The following is a 19,671-nucleotide window of genomic DNA, read 5'->3' as shown; positions in this document are numbered from 1 at the left end:
GAGGTCCCTGGTACTGGGTCATGATGAAGTCCAGAGCAGTACCACTAGGTGAGAAATGAAAAGATAGCTGTCCTGGGCATTGTATTCTTTTTAATGAAGCTCTGAGTAGAAACTCCTCTGTCCATCCTCCAACCTCTCTAATCTTCTCCTCCTGTTAGACTTCTTTTGTCTTGGAGTTTGCTCTCCCCTTTATAGTTTGAAGATTCTTCTCCAAGGTGGAGAAACTAAATAGGAACCGAGTAGTTCTGCTTCTTTCCCCTGACATATTTCTATTATAAAATCATTCCAAAGGAGTGGTTCTACTCCTTCCACCATCTTGCTGTGAATAACTCATAATTTACTTTTCTACAAGCTCGTACTTTTCTACAAGCTCGTACTTTTCTACATCTCGTCTTTAGCCTTTCTATAGGTTTGTGCTTCTAACTGCAAAACCAAAGGACAGTTTGTGGTTTGTGAACTTACTCTACTCTAGAACTAGAGTTTAGAGAACCAAAGAGCCCTCCTCTAGAACTAAGTGTTGAGATTAATTAATTTTTGGGCAGGCCAGACTGTGCTTTCAGGACAAAGGGAAATTCAAAGAGTTTTCCTAAGGCACTTTGGAAGCCATGGGGCTGAGGACTCTGTCACTGCTAAAAAAAAAAAAATTGATGCTTAAAATTGCCCAACAACCTATTAACTAGTGAAATGTTTGCTGAATATGTTCAAAATCTTAGGAAAAGGTTGGAAACATTAGTATACTTTGGTTATAATCTCATTCTATTGTCAACCAATGTTGACAATGGGGGGGGAGGGGGGAGGGGTTCCAGACAAAATACTGAGCAGTTTATCCAGGAAAAAAAAAAGAATACAAAACAGCTGAAAGAACTGAGTATCTGAAGGAGGCCCATAAAAGTGCAAAGAAAATTATGATGTTTGCTTCAACTTAAGTCAAAACTAAAGCAAGGAAATTGGCATGGCTACTTGTTTATGTAATGTTTACATAACTTTAGGAAGCAGGAATTCAGTAATAATGATTAGATGCCAATAATGATATAAAAAAGAATGCATCAATGTATATTTCAGCACTTTTTTATAACATTTGTTGAGGGTAAAATGAATTGATAAGAATGATTTCTGAAACGGCAAAATGACTACCAACTGCAAAGATGTTTCTAGTACTTGAATAACTTTTAATAATAGTTGTAACAGAAATAGACTGCTAATTGTCAGGGAAACTTTATAATTGCTAATCAATAATAATAAATTCAGTTTTTATATAGGAGGACGATGAATGGCACTGCATAAGCAGATTCTACAGTATTGCCAACATAACTTAAAGCTTAGTCTAAAAAAAAAAAACCTTAATCTAAGCTACCTTTCTATTTGTGTATTTCTGTGGATCAGAGGCTAATGTTTAAATTGAACCATGTAGTATTAAAAACATAAACAGAAGTCAAGTGTTATTGAGGCAACCATGATGTATGTAACAGAAGAAGTATAGGATATGTAATCAAAGGACCTGTGTTCAAATCTTAGCCCTCTGGCATCCAGTCTTCTCATCTGTAAAACTCTGTAAGACTATCTCCGAGGTCCCTACCAGTCCTAAATCCAATAGCATGTGCTGTTTCTACACACACACACACACACACACACACACCACATACTAGGTTTATATTGTATTTATACAGTTAGACTTAGATATACACACACATACATAATTTTTATTATTTATATAAATGTTTTCCCCCAGTAGAATATAAACTCCTAGCAGGCTATTTTATTCTTGCCTTTATTTCTCCAGTGCCTAATATACTGCCTGGCACAAAATAAACAATTACTAAATGCCAGTTGAATTGAATAGAGAAATAGCTATAGGTCTTGGGGAGCTGGGCTCATAAGGAAAAAAAAAAGTAAATATGAAATTAAACAAACCTAACTTGGAACACTGTTCAATTTCAATAACACAAGAAAAATATAGGATGGTTTCTTAAGATGTCAATCAAATGGCTTTATATAATCTTGGAATTCTTCAAAACTTTTTAAAATCCACAATGCATTTTTTTACTTACTTATTTTTTGGCTAAGCAATCAGGGTTAAGTGACTTGTCCAGGGTCACACAGCTGGTATCATATGTCTAAGGCTGGATTTGAACTGACTCCAAGGCCAGTGCTGTATTCACTGGGCCACCTAGCTGCCCCAAAGCATTACTATTAAAATAGAAATAGTCTTAGAAAGGCTCATTTAAGTTACAAATCAACAAACACAAAGTCATTCTTTAATTTTAAAAGTCTTTTGTTACATCTTCTCTTGGGTCTGTCAGCTGATACAAACTAACCATCAGGGTGGCTGTGAGTGCCTATAACCCATATACCAGAGAGACTGAAGCTGGTAGATCTCTTGAGCTGATGAGTTCTGAGCTATAATGGGCTATGCCAATCAGGTGTCCACACAGAGTTTGGCATCAACATAGTAGTGAGTCCCTAGAACGGTGAGCCAACATGTTGCTGAAAGAGAGCAAACCAGCCCAGGTAGGAAACAGAGCAAGAAATATACTCTTTAAAAAACCCAACTAACCATTATCTACCCACCCATTTCAGATAAAGAGAGCATACCTCAGTAACAAGGCTTTGAGTTTCCTCATTTATAATTTACTTGAGATCAGTAAATGAATAAAAAAAATTACAATCAGCCAAACCAAAGGCAAATATATTAAACTACAAATTCTAAGCATCACATAAGATCTAGTAGTTTCTATTATAAATAAGAGGAGATCTTGGAATAAATTCAATCCAAAAGTCTTCAAGAGAAAGAACTGACCATCTGAAGAACATTCAGAACGACTTATCCTGCAAAGCTAAATATCACCCTATGGAAGAAAAATGGGCCTTTAATGGAACACAGAACTTTTAAGAATTTCTGATGAAAAAAGTCAGAGCTAAGGAGGAATTAAGAAATGCAAATACATAAAAACAAAACAAAACCAAAAAAAGCAAATACAAGAGTCAAAAAAACCCCACAAAAGTAAATTTATTTGAGCCACTGGAAGAGGCTACATGATGGCATAGTTGTTGTTCCGTTGTTTTCAGCTAAGTCTCAATCTTCATGATCCCATTTAGGGTTTTCGGAGCAAAGATACTCTTGTGGTTTGCCACTTCCTTCTCCAGCTCATTTTACAGATGAGGAAACCAAGGCAAACAGGGTTATGCTACTTGCTTAGGGTCACACAGCTAGTAAGTGTCTGAGACCAGATTTGAACTCAGAAAAAGAGTCTTCCTAACTCCATGCCCAGTACTGCACCAACTACCTGTCCTTGATAACACAATACTAACATGCTAACAGTAAGAAAATAAACATGTATCCCTTCAGAGAATCTTTATGTCCTTAAAGGACCCTGAGGAAGTTAGATAAGAAAAAAACTCTTCAGTCCTGGGGGTAGATTGGTTTTGTTCTTAGGGTCTGAAGACAGAAAGACGATAAGGTACAAGGAAGAGCCAAAGGAAGAAGACATAGGTGTCAAAAGGAGAGAGAACCGGGCATTTCTCTTAAATGGAGTCCACGAGACAAGTATACAAATATGGGGAAGGGGTTGGTATGAGATGAATGTCACTCTGATCTGAAATAGACAAAAGAGAGTTGAAGGGCCATGTGCACTCACCAACAGTTTGGCTTAGAAATACATCAAACTCAACAGAAAGGATGTGGTTAGGGTGGGAGGAGGTAAAAAGGAGGTTAATATAGGAGAGGGAATCTTCACAAATAAACTTCACAATCCTGAAAGAAAGTACAATATATACTGGGACAGCAACTATAAAGGAAAAAAAACTTTGAAAGACTTCAGAACTCTAACCAATGCAATGAGTAACTATATATTTCCAGAGGACCTATAATGAAGCATGTTAACCACCTCGTGACAGAAATGATGGACACAAAGTGAGGAAAGAAACACATTTTTGGACACAGCTTCTCTATGGATGTTTTTACCTCACTGGGTCTATTAGTTGCAAGTTACAAGTTTTTTGGTTTTCTCAATCCTTTTTTCTTTGCCCCTTTATAATTTGGGAGTGGAGGAAGGAATAGTAACACTCATGCCAAAAAAGAGGATCACTGAAGTGTTCTTTAAAATGCACAGAAAAGAAGAAAGTACAGGTGAGCAGGAAAATGGCTTTACATGTTCTCAGAGTTACAAGAATTTATTATAGCCTTTATCTTTTTAAAAGAGCAAGCATTTTAGTTCTATATCCTAAAGACAAAAAAAAAAGGAGAGGCAAGGACCTATTTGTACAAAAATATTTATAGCTTTTTTTTTTCGTGGTGGCTAAGAATTGGAGGGATGTCCATCAATTGGGGAGTGGTTGAACAAGCTGTAGTATATGATTGTGATGGAATATTATTGTGCTATAAGAAATGACAAGCAAGATGATTTCAGAAAAACTTGGAAAGATTTACATGAACTGATGCAAAGTGAAGTGAACAGAAGCAGAACACTGACACAATAACGGCAATATTGTATGATGAAGAACTGTGAATGATTTAGCTATTCTCAGCACAGTGATCCTAGACAATCTCAAAGGACTAAGGATGAAGCATACTTTCCACCTCCACAGAAGCAATATTGTCAGAATACAGATGGAAGCATGGTATGTTTTACTTTCTTTCTTTCATTTTTTTTCTTTTATTCGAGTCTTCTTGTACAAAATGACCAATATGGAAATGTTTTGCATGACTGCACATGTGTAACCTATATCTGATTGCTTACTGTCTCAGGGAGGGGGTAGGGAAGGAGGGAGGAATAGAAATTGGGAATCAAAACTTAAAAAAAAAACAAATGTTTAAAAAAATTGCTTTAGCATGTAATTGGGGAATAATAAAATATAATTTTTTTAAAGCAAGCATTTATGAAATGGAGATTCATGGACACATATAGAATCTTCTTTTGATGTTCTGCTCTGGGCATGGAAACACTTCCCTGGTTGAGTGTCTCAGTTCAGAACATTTTGTTTGTCAAAAACAACAGGAAATGATCTATCCTTTCTCCAACTTCACTCATTCACCCTGGATACACTCTCTACCACACTATTATAGTTATTACAGTAGTAAACAGTAGAAGACTACACTGTCACTATCATTACACAATGTTATACATTTGTGGACATACTATATGATCTACCACATTGGGCAGAAGCTCCATGAAGACAGAAACTATGCTTTAATTATCTTGGCATCTCCTTCAGTATCTAAAGGTTCTTTGTACCTACTAGATTCTTAATAAATGGTCATTAGAAGACCAGAGTTCAAATCCTATTTATAACACTTACTGTCTATGGGATCTTGAACAATCTGGGCTTCAGATTATCTATAAAAGAAAGGGGTGTGGGGGCAGCTAGGTGGCTCAGTGAATAGAGCTCTAGTCTTGGAGTCAGGAGGACCTGAGTTCAAATCCAGCCTCAGACACTTAACACTTACTAGCTGTGTGAGCCTGGGCAAGTCACTTAACCCCAATTGCCTCACCAAAAAGCAAAAAAAAAAATTTAAAAAAATAAAAGAAAGGGGTTATACAAGATGGCCTCTGAGGTTCCTGTCAGGTCTCAATCTATGAATGAATGAATCTTCAGGGAAAACAGTCTGTAAGTACAACTTCAGAATGTTATTTTTTTAAAGATTGCAGGCTGGGAGAAATCGTAATTGTCAGTGTCTGCCCTAACAGGAGATATTATCGTTTACATCTGTTCTGGGCAAATTCTATCATAAAATGTGTCAGTGAAAAATAAAAATCTTCACTATAAGAACAAAGTGAAAAACTGCTGATTAAGAGTAATCAGCAATTTTTCTTGACTTGGGGTGGGATAGAAGAACCACGACTGAAAAATAAAGTACTATGAGTACTGATAAGGATGTTGTCCTTTTGTAGAGAATTCATCTGTAGAAGTGAGTGAATTTATTTTTTTTTCAATTTTTTTTTAGGCAATTGGGGTTAAGTAACTTGCCCAGGGTCACACAGCCAGTAAGTGTCAAGTGTTTGGTCTGAGGCTGGATTTGAACTCAGGTCCTCCTGACTTCAGGGCCAGTGCTCTATCCACAGTGCCACCTAGCTCCCCCCTGAAGTGAGTGAATTTAAAACAAATATTTAATGTCTACAAGTGGCTTTTACTGAACTCAAAGCGATAATGTCCTTATTGATTTCACCTACCTCATAAACTAACAGAAATATACATTCTTCCCCATTATAGCATGCCCTTCATATGTCCTCATTATTTATTATTTCCCCACATAAAAAGATAATTATTTTAGTCTCCTATCCAATTTAAAACAGGTACTTATATTTCTTTTAACTTGGCAACTGCAATAGCATCAACTGAATGCTTCTTCATTTCTCAATTAATCTTCTTTCTCACTGCTGGGAGTTATCACTCTTTTGCACCCCTCCCTCTGTCTCTTACCCTCTCTGGCTTCCAGCCTTAGGCTAAAGCAGATTCCTTTCCAACTAGGCAAGGGCAGGTAATGAATAGTTGCTAGACTTAGAAATTTTAGGGCGAAATAAGTTTGTAGAAAAATAAAGGGCTTTTTTCTCCTCACCTAAGAGAAAGGAATGATTACAGTTGAGTTTATACATACAATCTAGTACTCCATAGTTTTAAGTCATTTCTAAATGTCTCTACTGAAGAACTCCAAAAGTAGTAACTCCTTTGTAGGATTCATAGCATATTCCAAATATTTACTAATTCTACTGCTGCTTCTATTAAACCAAACTAATTTTCTTGTCCACATTAACTCTATTCTGAAAAGATGTTGTTATGTGGTATACCTTCATGCCCCAAATTCTATACTGAGCTCAGCTCAAGAACAATCATGAATATTTCAGGCCCTCATCACCTCTTGCCTGAATAAACTCCCTCCCACTTGGTGTTCTAGCCTCAAAGTTCACCCCCCACTCCCCTACTCCAACCGGAACCATCCAATCTGACCTCTACATAGCTGCCAAATCAATAAAGCACAAGTCTGTCTCTGCTGCTTCTCTCTACTCAATAAACTCCACTGGCTCCCTATTAACTCTAGGCTCAAGTACAAGTCTTTTGTTTGCTTTTTAAAGTCATCTGCAAGCTGGTTCTCACCTCCCTTTCCAAGTCTATTGGACATTACACCCTTTCCTATATTCAGTCCTCCAATCAAACTGACCTTCCTGCTATTCCTCAGGAACATTCCATCTCCCATCTGTCTTGATATGCCCTAAAATGCATTTGCTCCCCTCCTCTGCCTCTAAGAATCCCTAGATCCTTTCAAAGATCAGTTTCAACATCACCTCCTACATGAGACCTTTTCTGATTTACACAACTGTCAGTTCCTCCAACACTCTTCCTCCCCACTCCAAAATAATTACCCAATATTTATTTTACATATACTTATAACACGTAAAGCTTCCCCTACAGAATATAAGCTTCTTGAGGACAAGGATTATTTTTATCTCTGTATCTTCAGTGCCTAGCATAGTGATTGACACATAGTAGGTGCTTAATAAATGTATTAATTAATATGCATGTCAGAAACAGCTTGCATACTGGATAAAATGCCGGGCGTGGAGTCGGGTAAGGCCTGGTTTCAAATGTCTGCCCCTGAAACTTATTAACTGTGTGTTCCTGGACAAGTTATTTAACCTCAAAGTACCGCAGGCAATTCTGTGAGTCTTATTTATTAAAGTCCCAAACTGGAGTTGATCTCCTGCACTTTAGGGAGTTCCACACAAAAAAATCACCAATTCTCTGTGCATAACCACTTTCTCAGAATCCACCACCTGAGGAATGACTGAAGACACTATGGTACGTGAACCTAAAAGGCAGTGTGGAATAGTGAATAAAGCAGCTGGCAAACTGGCTTCAAAATAGGGAGGACCTGGCTTCAAATCCCCCATCTGGTGGATACTGCAGGCACTTGTCCCCTTCACCTCTTGGTGCCCCAGGCAGCTCTTTGAGAGTCTAAGTTACAGAGCAGAGTGGATGCTCATTTGTTTTGCTAGAGGGAAGCTCTCCTCAAAAGCTCCCTGTCCTGATGAAATTGCATAACTATTAAAATGTTTGTAAGGGAATATAATGAAATGTTACTGTACAGGAAGAAACGATGATATGAGAAGCATGGTATTACAGAGTTGGAAGGGACCCCAAAGCCATCTAATCCAATCCCCTCATTTGCCAGTCAGTATGTGCCAGAGGCAGGATTGGAATCCAGGCCTTCTGATTCCAGAACCAGTGACCCTTTCACTGTACTTCGGTAGAATTCAGAGAAACATGGAAAGATCTAGATGAACTAATACAAAGGGAGATTTGCAAGATCAAAAGAACATACACAATGACAACAACACTGTAAGCTAAAAAAAAAAAAATAACTAAAAAGAAGTCAAATCCTGAGTGAGTAAAAAACTAATGATGGTCTCTGAGAATAGATAACTAAACAGTATATCCCTACTCATAGTGAAAAGGTGGAAATCTACTTGGAGAGAGATTATATACACTATTTGATGCTCAAGTGTTTTTGCTTAATTGTCTACATTACTAAAAGGGAGTAGAGGGTCCTCCCCACAAATGAATATAAAGAAAAAAAGTCAGCAATAAAAACATTTTGCAAAGTGGGTTTAGATAAAGAAACTGAGTGTCAGAGAGGTTAAGTCATCATCTGCCCAAAGTCACATTGCTAACAAAAAGACAGGTCAGTATTAGAACCTAAGTCTTCTGATACTTCTAGAGCTTTTCATAAGGGGAAGAAAAGAACACTAGACTTGCTACAAGTTCCAAGAATACCAACAGAAAAAAAGCTTGCTTCTCTCTTAACATGCATTCGTAGAGAACAGAAAAAAATGGGGGAGGAAAGCTGAACAGTTTGAAAACTGCTATTGAGACTAATTTAAAGACTTCCCTGAAATGTATAACCAACCAAGACAATACTTAGGCTCTGTGAAGAAGTTGGGCTTCTCAATGTTTTGCATAGTGCCTAAAACATACATGTCTGTGGGTAGTTAAACTGATTAAAGCACAGTGTTGGTCAACTTCATTGTGAATAGGCCAGCTAAGTTTGTTCTATGCCCCTAAATCTCAGTCAGCAATTGGGAGAATATATGTCATTAAGCGAAAGAGGAACCTAATGATAATAACAAATTTATCATCTTCAATGAAAGAATAATTAAATGTCTATACCCTACTGATGATGGGAGTGTTAGTATACAAAAAGATAGCATTATTATAATTAGAATACTATGAAGTTTGATGTGTGCTAAATCATTTAATAAAAGTACCGCCTGAAATCTATCTGAAAGCATTCCAAAACGGCATGTTGCACCACAGTAGGAAGATTTAATTGAATGAGTCATACAGAAATGGAGGGGAGGAAATGCTATTAGGTCATATCCAAAGGTCTAAGTATTACGCAGAAAATGCTCAAATTTACTTCAGTGACAGTTTCAAATCCCAAGAGACTTTTAGTGGACAAGAAACTGGATTTTAAAAAAAAGATGGAAAAGATCTATTCAGGCATCTCTTCCACCTCTTGAAGGTCATTGCAGGGTTATTCTCATCACTGTACTTTCTGGGTGTTTTGTCCACTTTTGTTTTGAGTAGCCTAGGTAACAGCACTTCAGTCATTTCCCTTAAAGACTGTGAATCTAACAATCTGGCATTTCTCACTGTCATCAAGTTCTCCTGACCTTCAGCTTTAGTAGTCCATTTCTCTAAGGGAAAGCAGTGGGGCTTTGTAGGAGGGGGGTAATCAGCAGGCTGGGGTATTTGAGGTTGAGTTTCCATCCCTACTAGGCTACTAACTTCACCCTTGACCTTAGGAAGACACAATCCTTACTATGTTTCTTCAGTGTTTAAGGGGAATAACCAACATGGTAATTTTGAAGAAAGGTCAAGTGACATTTCTGCCCTGCTTTAAAACTTCTTTCAGCATTTCATTCTACTGTCTTGACTTCATCTGTAAAATAGAACCAATATTTGCATTACCTACTTCACAGGATTATTGTAAAGCACAATGAAAACTTTTGGATTTGGAGACAGAGAATTTGTTTGGATTCTGGTTTTGACAATGACTGTGTGACCTTGAGTAAGTTACTTCTCATTGTTTCCTTAGATAGAAAATCAGAAGGCTAGATTAGATAATTTCTCAGATCCTTTATATCTCTGAATCCTATGACCTTAAAATATTATACAAATGTAAATTATTTCTTTTGCCATTATAAAAAAAAATCTTTCCCTGTTTCTACCTTTTACAAATAGCATTTGGAAAATATTACATCCATTAATGTAATATATAAGCATTCAGAATCATAGAATAACAGAATGATAGAGCTAAAAGAAACCTTAATGATTTACTCCATTACATCTGAAACCATGGACCAGGGTCATGAAGTGATTTTCCCAAGGTCACATCTCTAAGTCTACCACTCATATCTCCTGATTCCCAGGCTTTTATAACAAGCAGTCGCTCCTAAATACCTTAAATAATTTATTTCAGTTCTCTCTCTCCAAATCAGCTCCTCCAGACATTTAAATTGCATGCTCAAAATTTCTTCCTTATCTGCTCAATAATAATGCATCCCATAATGAAGAGAATATTCACAAGGGCATTTTCAGAGTTATTATAACCTGAATACTACATCAACTTACACAGGCTTTTAATAAGACTACTAAAAGGCAATTGGAACAGGGGATGATGGCCCATGTCTGTGATCCCTGCTGCCAGAGAGGCTGAGGGTGGTGGATTATTTGAGTTTGGGAGTTCTGAAATGCAGCTATGATCAGGTATTCAAACTAAGCTTGGCAGGAAGTTGCCAGAGAAGAATATAAGAAGCCTAGGTTAGAAAAAAAAAATAGAGTAGGTTAAAGCTTCTATGACAATCAGAATCGGGACCTGTGAGTACTCTCTGTACTTCCAGCTTAGGAGAGATAGAGAAATAGTCTGAAGGGAAGAAAGGAAGAGTAGGTAAGAGAGAGGGAAAGGCAACTGCGCAACACCTAGATCAAACTTAAGCAAATGTTGGAAACTATTTACAAAAGGAAGAAATTGCTATCACCATCTCAGAAACTACATTCCTAAGACCAAAGCAGACGGACAAATAACTAATATGTGGTAAGGAAAGTAGGATTCTCAATCTCTTGTCATCTGAAATGAAAACTGGGTAAGTCATTCACTTAGTTTTCCCCTTGAAAGCAAATTATTATTGAGATAAGGAGTATGACTGACTTGTATATCATATCCTAACAACCAAAGCCTTTTTTGTGATCTCAAGGGTTCAATTTCTATTTCCTTTTCTTAGCATATACTAAAACCACTGCTGGGCTCCACAAGACAATTCTCTTTTCACCTCCCATTTTTGTAAGAAACTCATGCTGCTTGGTGGCTGCCTTCTCCCTGGGAAGTTTTGTCTATTGGCACGGCGAAATACTTAGGGATACCTTGGAAGGAAAGGTGTTTTTACAAAACACCAGAAAGTCATCATTTCTCTGCCAAGTCAAAGTGAAGTAATTTCAGTAGTGCCCTCAACACACTTTCAGCTCCTCCTGTTTAGCAAGACCAAACACCTCTCTAGTTACCCACAGTTTAAAAAATTATTTCAGTAGAAAGACACATGGGAGCAGGCAGCTGAATATTTTGTAGGTTAACTCAGCCATTTAATATTAATTGAATGCTTTTACCTATTTAAAAAATGATCAAATCACTGTTCATTACTAGAGAAAGCAACTACTTTGGCTTGAAGTAACCTCTTAATTCTAATGTTACCAAACTTATTTCTAGTAGCATTTAGTATTTCTTGTAGCATTTCTAATGCTACAAAACATAAGACTCAGCAAGACCACTAACTTGCCACTCTTGCCACCACTATCTTGTTAATTTTCTGTATAAAGCCTACTCTCCTGTGTCATAAAATTATATTTTTTCTCTCTTCCGAGCACTATTTTAATAAATTTTTTTCTTTCCATATAGCAAAGCCACAACTGTATACCACACATACACACACCCACAAAGAAAACCCAAATCCATTTTTTAATTCTCTAAAAATATGAAAGGAAAGTCTTGTACTCAATCTATCCTGTAAATCAATCTGTCCAATAAATATAGGACATCTAGCTCTTAGTAATGGTCATAGAGTTTAGAGCTAGAAGATATCTCAGAAATTATCACATTCAGCTCTTCTTTTTTTTCTTTTAAACAGAAAGGGAATATGAGGTCCAAGGAGTTGAAATGACTTACCCAAGATTATATAGCTGGCAAAAACTAAATCCAGTACTTTCAAAAGAAAATCCATTGTTCTTTTCCACATGGAATATATTCCTCAAGGAACATTGTTCCATGTTCCTTCATAACATATATAAGTGTGTATATGTGTGTGTAAACACTCCCCTCAGTAAACTTCTAGTTTTATTTTTTAAAAGAAAAGTCATTATCTAGTCATTATAAGGAAGAGAAAAGAAGCTAAGATATTTTTAAAAGCCATCATATATGGATTAATGTAATTCAATTCAACAAATATTTTAAATACCATATGCAAAGCATTATTTCTAGGAATGGAGGAATAAATAAATATGAACAATATCTAAAGGAAGTTATAATCTAAGAACACATATTTGCCAAATACATGCCAATGAAATATTCAAGTTAAATTTCTTTTAAATTCCTCAAAAGCAAAAATGGGGACCATTTGAAGCCCATATTATTTAAAATGAAGTATTTGCTCAGATAGTCTACAAGGTTCTCTTTTACACAATAAGAAATTTAGGGGCAGGTAGGTGGATTGTGGCATAGAGTAGTGGATAGAGCACTGGCCCTGAAGTCAGGAGGACCTGAGTTCAAATCCGGTCTCAGACATGTAACACTCACTAGATGTGTGACCCTGGGCAAGTCACTTAACCCCAACTGCCTAACCCCCCCCCAAAAAATTTAAAACCTATTGAGGTATGATCAAATTGAATTAAAGAGAAAATAAGAAGTTAATTTGTTTAACACAAAAATTAATTTAAAAAAGGAGTATCCAACCCCAATGATTAAATATAGAATTCTAGATAAAGATGCTAAAAATCAAACTTTTCATTTGAAAGAATTCCATTAATATTGTTGAGAAATTAGTTTGAGTGTTGTTTTTTGGTAGGGAAGAAGAAAAAAGAAAATGACAGAGGCTTTACCTAAAACAGAAGAAAACAATTTAACTATTTTAAGTACCAGGGTGTGCTAATGCACCCTGAATGATCTTTTTCACACATCAATGCATTATTGAAAAAGTATCATCAAGTATAGATTTTAAGATACAATATAAAAATGATGTATAGTAAATAAAAATATTCAAATTCAAATGTTTAGAACACAATATAAAAATACAGTACATTGATCATAACCAATACAGGAGGTAGAGCAATCCAAGGTCAATGTTAAATCCTAAATCACAATTAGATTTCTTTCCAGACTTGTATTTATTACAACCTTTAAAAATAATAAATATACAAAAATAATAATAATTATAAAAAATGAAAATAAAGCCAAATCTGACTCTCCCCCATCCCCATGATATTTGCTCTTTGAGCTAATTCATGAAACAACGGTAATATTTCATAGTGGACCATATCTTTGCCCTACAAAAACAAGCAAATCATGAAGAAAAAAAATCTTACCAAATTCTCATCACACTTGAAGAACTTGCTACAATGTTGCTACTCATTTATTCTTCCATTTGCTGAAAAAGTAGCTACTCAAAAGTTTCCAAGAGCTTCTCCCACCAATCATTAATAAGCCATGACTGAATATATAGAAATCAACATCATGCCCCCAAAATGATTGTGCCCCCTTTCTCCTTAGGGGTTAACATACATATCATTTCCAGTTCTTATTGATTCACTTTTACCTCTAACCATTCAACAACCAAAGAAAACGTGTATGTTCATATTTTACTCAAATAGCTGTTGCATAACTACTGCACACAGTGTTAGTTACTGGTACTTTAAATTTCTGCTGCACCCATTCATGGTAAAGTAGTCAATTCTAAATGTTCTCACTGTTTACAAGAAAGCACAGTAAGGCTAACTTTGTCATCCTGCTTCCTTTAGCTAGGCAGCTGAGTTGTTTTTTTTTTCCTGCCACCGACTTTGCTTTCAGGCTATAAATATCTGAAAAATGCTGTCCATTTGATGCTCTTGGATTCTGCATCCATATTTAGCTATTTGTGGCATGCTTCAGTTTAAGCTACTTTACTACCCACGAGTTCAGCCAGGTTGAAATCCAAATGATCAAGGGACAGATGGACCAGGATCACTGCTCACATCAACTGAATGAATAACAATCTATGGGGTTGAAGAAAGAGTAACACTAAGTTTTCTTCTCATCTGTGTCTCAAAAATGTTCATTTGTTTCTTAAATACAGATCCATCTTTTAAAAATCCGTGAACATATGTACCCCCCCCAAAAAAAGGTAATGTAAACTCTGGCAGTACATAAAACCAAGACAAATTTACTATAAACAAACAGCCAAACTTGTCAATAGTAATTAGAAAACAGAACGCTATCTTTATATACCAAGAAGCTAAACCACAACCAAAATTCTGCTTTGTAATTTGTCATGATATTCTCTCTCTGGAAGAGTAGGCATATCCGTCTTCAATCTCTGATCAGTTTATAAACAATAGGTACATGTTTCTTTAATAAACTAATATCAAACAAAAGTACATTCCAGAGTATGTGAGCCACACCAACAAGTGGCATTTGGTACAACTCAATGTGTGCCCAGGGTGTGTTGTAAAGAGGTCTGCATATTAACTGGACTTGCATCCTGGCTCTGCCACTTTCTGACCTCAGGTACAATCATTTCATCTCTATGACCCTTAGTTTTCTCATCTTTAAAATAAGAGTTAGACTTATAAAGTCCCTTCTAGAGTGGATAATACTGATAATACTATGAGTGTAACCCTATCTTTAAAACCCACAGAAATATTATAAATTGGGACTCAAAAAGAGCACTAGATCAGACCCTCTTCTCTCTGCTTTCTTGGCTTCCCCAAATTTATCTTAAGCCACCTTCTCCATAAAACCTTCTTGTTACTCCAGTCAAAAAGGATCTCTTCCCACACTGAATTCTCCTATTATTTTGATTGTACTTATCTTATGCACTTAGCTTATTTTATTTTGTATCATTAAGTTAAACAAGCATTTATTAAATAGCTATCATCATAGTAATTTGAATACATGCCTTATCTCTCCTACAAGTCTGACAGTTAACAGCTTTGCCAGTAGGACAAGGATGTTAATTTGACTTACTTATCTTTGTATCTTCCCCTATGCCTAACCAAAGTAGCTCATGTTAGAGATGCTTTAAAAAGTTTGTCAAATGAATGGACGATTTTATGGCCTACTCCAGACTTTCCTCTTTTAAATTCAGTTCACTAAACTACCAATGAAATTCCTCCCTCAGAACTTCTGATGATAATACTTAAATACATTAAAGGAATGGATTAAAGCTGGCCCCAAAATTAAGACTGGTTGTGTACAAAATTATAAATTATAAGTAGAATTATAAGTATACTAAATCATAAGTAGAATAACAGAATAAATTAATTTTAGGGTTAGTAAGAACCTCAGAAATCATCTAATCCAGGGGTGGAGAACCTTCGGCCTTGAGGCCACCAAACTCTAGGTCTCCAAAGTGCAACGCCTTTGACTGAATCCAAACTTCCCAGAACAAATCCCCTTAATAAAAGGATTTGTTCTGTAAAACTTGGACTCAGTCAAAAGGTCACACCCAACAAACCTAAAAGGCCACAGGTTCCCCACCCCTCACTCCAACCACCTGATTTTATGAAGAAACTCAGGCCCAGATAAATGAAGAGACTTACAAGGCCTGGACCGAAGTCTATTCTGACTCCAAGTCCAAACAGATCTCCACCTACGTAACAAGACTCCACCTATATAACAAGACTTGACCAAAGTCACAAAGTTTAATGACAAAAACAAGACTAGACAGAGCTGAGGTGTCCTGAAACTAAGACTCTTATGTTCTGGGAACTATATTCTCAATCCTTGGATTTCTTGAAGTCTTGTTTGTAAAGATTAAAATATGATTACACTTAAAGAAAAATCTCTTTGACCTCAGTAAAAGGGAGATACTTAGATGTTCCAAGGCAAAAAAGAATTGGAGGTCCAAAAATAAAACCATCAAATCAATCATTCGTTAAAAACTTACTGTGAGCTAGGAACTTTGAATACAAAGACAACAACATAACAAAATAGGCAGCCTCCAGATTGGGGAAGTACAGGAAAGATGGGAATTTTGTTTTCTACTCTATTAGTTAAATTAAAAGTCTCTGAAAGGGCAATAAAACAGGCCACATAAGCACTATTCGGAGAAATACAGAGATATGGTACACAACATACTTAGAAACAAATAAATACCATAAGATGGTGTTCAAGAAAAACTCAAAAGCCTTAATTAGTGGAGTAAGGTATCACTATCTTACAATAACTAATGGGAAACCTGGAAAGCTATCTGGCAGAAAACAGGTACAGATCAGCCTTTCACAAAGTATGCCAAGATAAGTCCCAAATGGATATGTGACTTACACATAGGAGGAAGGAAGAAATTACCTTTCTTATATGGATAGGATATGATCGAGCCAGGGATAAAAAAAATATATAGAAGCTATCACAAATTCAAATATAGCTTCTGGAATTCAGATTAAGCTACAAAAGTAAAGAAGGGTCCAGGATGACAGGTTTGGGAGTAAAAAAGAGTATGACTAGAAACTATACAAAACTAATTCCTTTAGTTTGTAATGTAAAAATAAATCATAATGGATGGAGAATTCTATGACTTATAAAATGAATGAATCAAATAGTATTTTTAAAAATATTTTAATGCACAAACTCTAACCTTAGGAATATTTTTTTGCAAGACCTATATTTCATCTGTTTAAGCAGCTCTAGATGAGGAAATTCCTCTACCAATACAGACAACACCTCAGCAATTTAAGAGTCTTATAGAGTCACTGCTGGCACTGAAGATTAAGTGATTAACCCAGGGTCTCACAGCCATCAGCAGTCATAGGAGAAATATGAACGAAGGTCTAGTACACAGAGGCCAGCTCTTTATCCACTAAGCCACCAAGCTGATTCTCTTGGAAGCCTTGGCATCCTTGGAAATATGTTAAGAAAACATGCAAATTTATTTCTGAAGTTACTTATCAGAGAATAGTTAACACTAGGTCTTGAAAATCAACCACAATTTTGATACTATATGTGCTTCTAAAGCAAGTAACTTTGTTAAAACAACATACAGGGGTAGAGGAGATGAGGTGTGGAGCTAAGAAATAAGTATTACACCACTAATCAACTAATTGTCACCCATGTTCAGATTCTCATCAATCCTAGCAAGAAACAAATGCCTGAGTAGGATTAGCAACAGGATAGAAATTCAGGCAGTAGAATCTCTAATCTCATTTATTTCTATCTCAGGTGGGACCTTAAGTAACTCCAATTCTTCCAGTAAGAAAAAAATAGAATAAAAGATAAAAAAGTAAAGTAAAAAAAGATAAAAAGTAAAAGATGCAAATCAGTTTGGATGATACCAGATGGTACATATATAGATGCTTAAGATTCATCTAAATATCTACAGGAGTATAGGTGGAACCAAATTAATTGGCCTGTAAGGAATATTTAAAAGTCCATTTATTCTTGGAAGAGTTATACTACATCCTGCAGGGAGGGATGAAGGAAAAGGCAACCTGTACTTGACTTCTATTTGACTATCACAAAAGGCTTAAATGCTCAGGACTACAGGATAACATTGTTGAATATCTCTAATCCCATGGCTATTTTAAATTGACACTTTATACTTACACACTTTATTTATGCCTTTTGTGCCAAAGAGTGATTAACATCTAGTCATTTCAATATTCTGGAAGACTACAGTCCATTTTAAAAGTAGCTCTTCCTGACTGCCAGTCTATAAATCCTTGGGCTATGGATTTTCAAAACCAGCATAGCTTTAACGATGCATTAGGTTCTTCTTTATAAAAACTCAACTTTTAATTAGAAAGGGTGACTAATAATTCAGGAGGAACGTTAAAAGGGCAAGTTTAATCTCTTCATCGAATGGCTATAGAAATGATTATCCAGCTACTGTGCGATGGGAATCCTACAAAACGGCTCATTTTGAAATCTAATCCTTGCTCTCCGGCATATCCACACAGGACTGGGCTGAGACGGTTGGTTGGCTTGGAAGAGAGAGAGACTGGAGGCGGGGTTAAAGGTAGCAGCAACATCAGTCAGTTTCTAAGCAAACAGAACTAAATCTGCTTACGTTCACGTCCCTCTCCTTCACCTTCATCCTTTCCTAAATCTTCTCCCTCATATTGTGGTAGCCAACCAAATACCTCAGCAAGTGAGTTATTTAGTGGATGGTATGGAAAAGAAATTTGAACTCAGGTCTCTGACCTCCAAGTTCGACACGCTAGTCACTAGCCATGTTGCTGGGTCTATGGAATAGAGTGGAAAGTGCACTGATATCCTCCACCACGCCCCCTAACAAGAGGGTTGACAACCCCCTAAAGGTGTTAGCACACCCAAGCCTCAGAAGAGTTTGGAGCAACTTCTCCCCAAACGTACTTCCAGTACGTTCCAGTCCAGACGGACGGGGGGATAGACATCTGCTTCGCACCGATCCTCGTCCGAGGGTCAGGCGGTCTCGAGAGGAGGCTGGACCCGGATCAGCAGTGCACCCTCAGAAGGGGGGGATGATAAGAGCTAACCCTAGACGGGGCACGGGGGGAAGGAGAGGAGGAGGAGGAGGAGAAGAAGGAAAAGCAGCCCGGTGCCTTCGGCCGCGGCTCTTACCGTACACCCGGACCCAGCTCTGCTGCTGGCACACGGACTCCAGCAGGATCCGATCCAACATGCCCCCGGCCACGGCGCTGCTGAGGGGGACGCCCGAGTCCAGCTCGTCCGGGGGCAGGGGAGAGTCCGAGTCCAGCCCCGAGTACATGTCCGGCCAGGACAGCGCGTCGGCGGCCCCTGCGGACGACGGGGAGAGTTCCATGGCGCTCACCTGCGGGCGGCACGTGCCCCCCGCCGGGCGGGGCTCAGGTGCGCCGCGGGCCGGGGAGGGCTGGGCTCCCCGGGGTGCGGGGAGCGGGGCGCTGGGCGCGGGGCGCCGGCTCCGGCTCGGCCCCTCCGCGGAGCGGGCTCCGCCGCCGCTGCCTCGCGGGGCTCGGGCTCCCTCCTCCCCGCGGCCGAGGGCCCCCGCGGCCCCAGCTCCCCGGCGCTCCCTCGCCTTCGCTCGCTCTCCCAGCCCGGGCCGGCTCTCAGGCCGGGGCGCCTCCTCCGGGCTCCGCCGAGGATCCTCGGGACTCGGCAGCGGCGGGCGGCATCCCAGGGTGATAGACCCGAGCAATGGAGGGCCGAGCGCCCGGCCTCCTGGGCAGGCGGGGAGAGCCGGGAGAGGGAGGCCGGCGAGGGAGAGGCGAAAGGCGGGGAGGGGCGGCCGCCCGGAGGCAGGAAGGCAGGAGCAATCGGAGGCGGAGTGGTTCACCTGAGCGCCCCGCCCATTTTCCAGCCTCCTTCTCCTTTCCCCCCTCCCTCCCCCTTCCCTTCCCGGAGCTCCTTCTGCATGCAGCCTGTGTGTGGTTCGTTCTGGTCGGAGCGAGGCGAAGTGAGGGTAGAGGGCTGGGCTGCTAAGG

The 19,671-nt window shown here is 38.4% G+C and overlaps 1 protein-coding gene across 2 annotated transcripts in view; it reads right to left on the bottom strand.

Annotated features, from left to right (window-relative positions):
- Window positions 1-19,047, bottom strand: part of RASAL2 (RAS protein activator like 2) — a 332,591-nt gene extending 313,544 nt beyond the window's left edge. For both annotated transcript variants that reach the window (XM_027868393.1, XM_027868395.1), the window contains exon 1: window positions 18,830-19,047. In XM_027868393.1, coding sequence (XP_027724194.1) covers window positions 18,830-19,031 — 202 coding nt within the window. In that variant the 5' untranslated portion in view covers window positions 19,032-19,047. The remainder of the gene's footprint in view (window positions 1-18,829) is intronic.
- Between the last annotated feature and the right edge of the window lie 624 nt (window positions 19,048-19,671).

Source organism: Vombatus ursinus, unplaced genomic scaffold (genome assembly GCF_900497805.2).
Source record: "Vombatus ursinus unplaced genomic scaffold, bare-nosed wombat genome assembly UNPS02014789.1, whole genome shotgun sequence".
Classification (NCBI taxonomy): Eukaryota; Metazoa; Chordata; class Mammalia; order Diprotodontia; family Vombatidae; genus Vombatus; species Vombatus ursinus.
The sequence above is the reverse complement of the archived record's forward strand: the minus strand, read 5'-3'. Positions and strand labels throughout refer to the sequence as shown.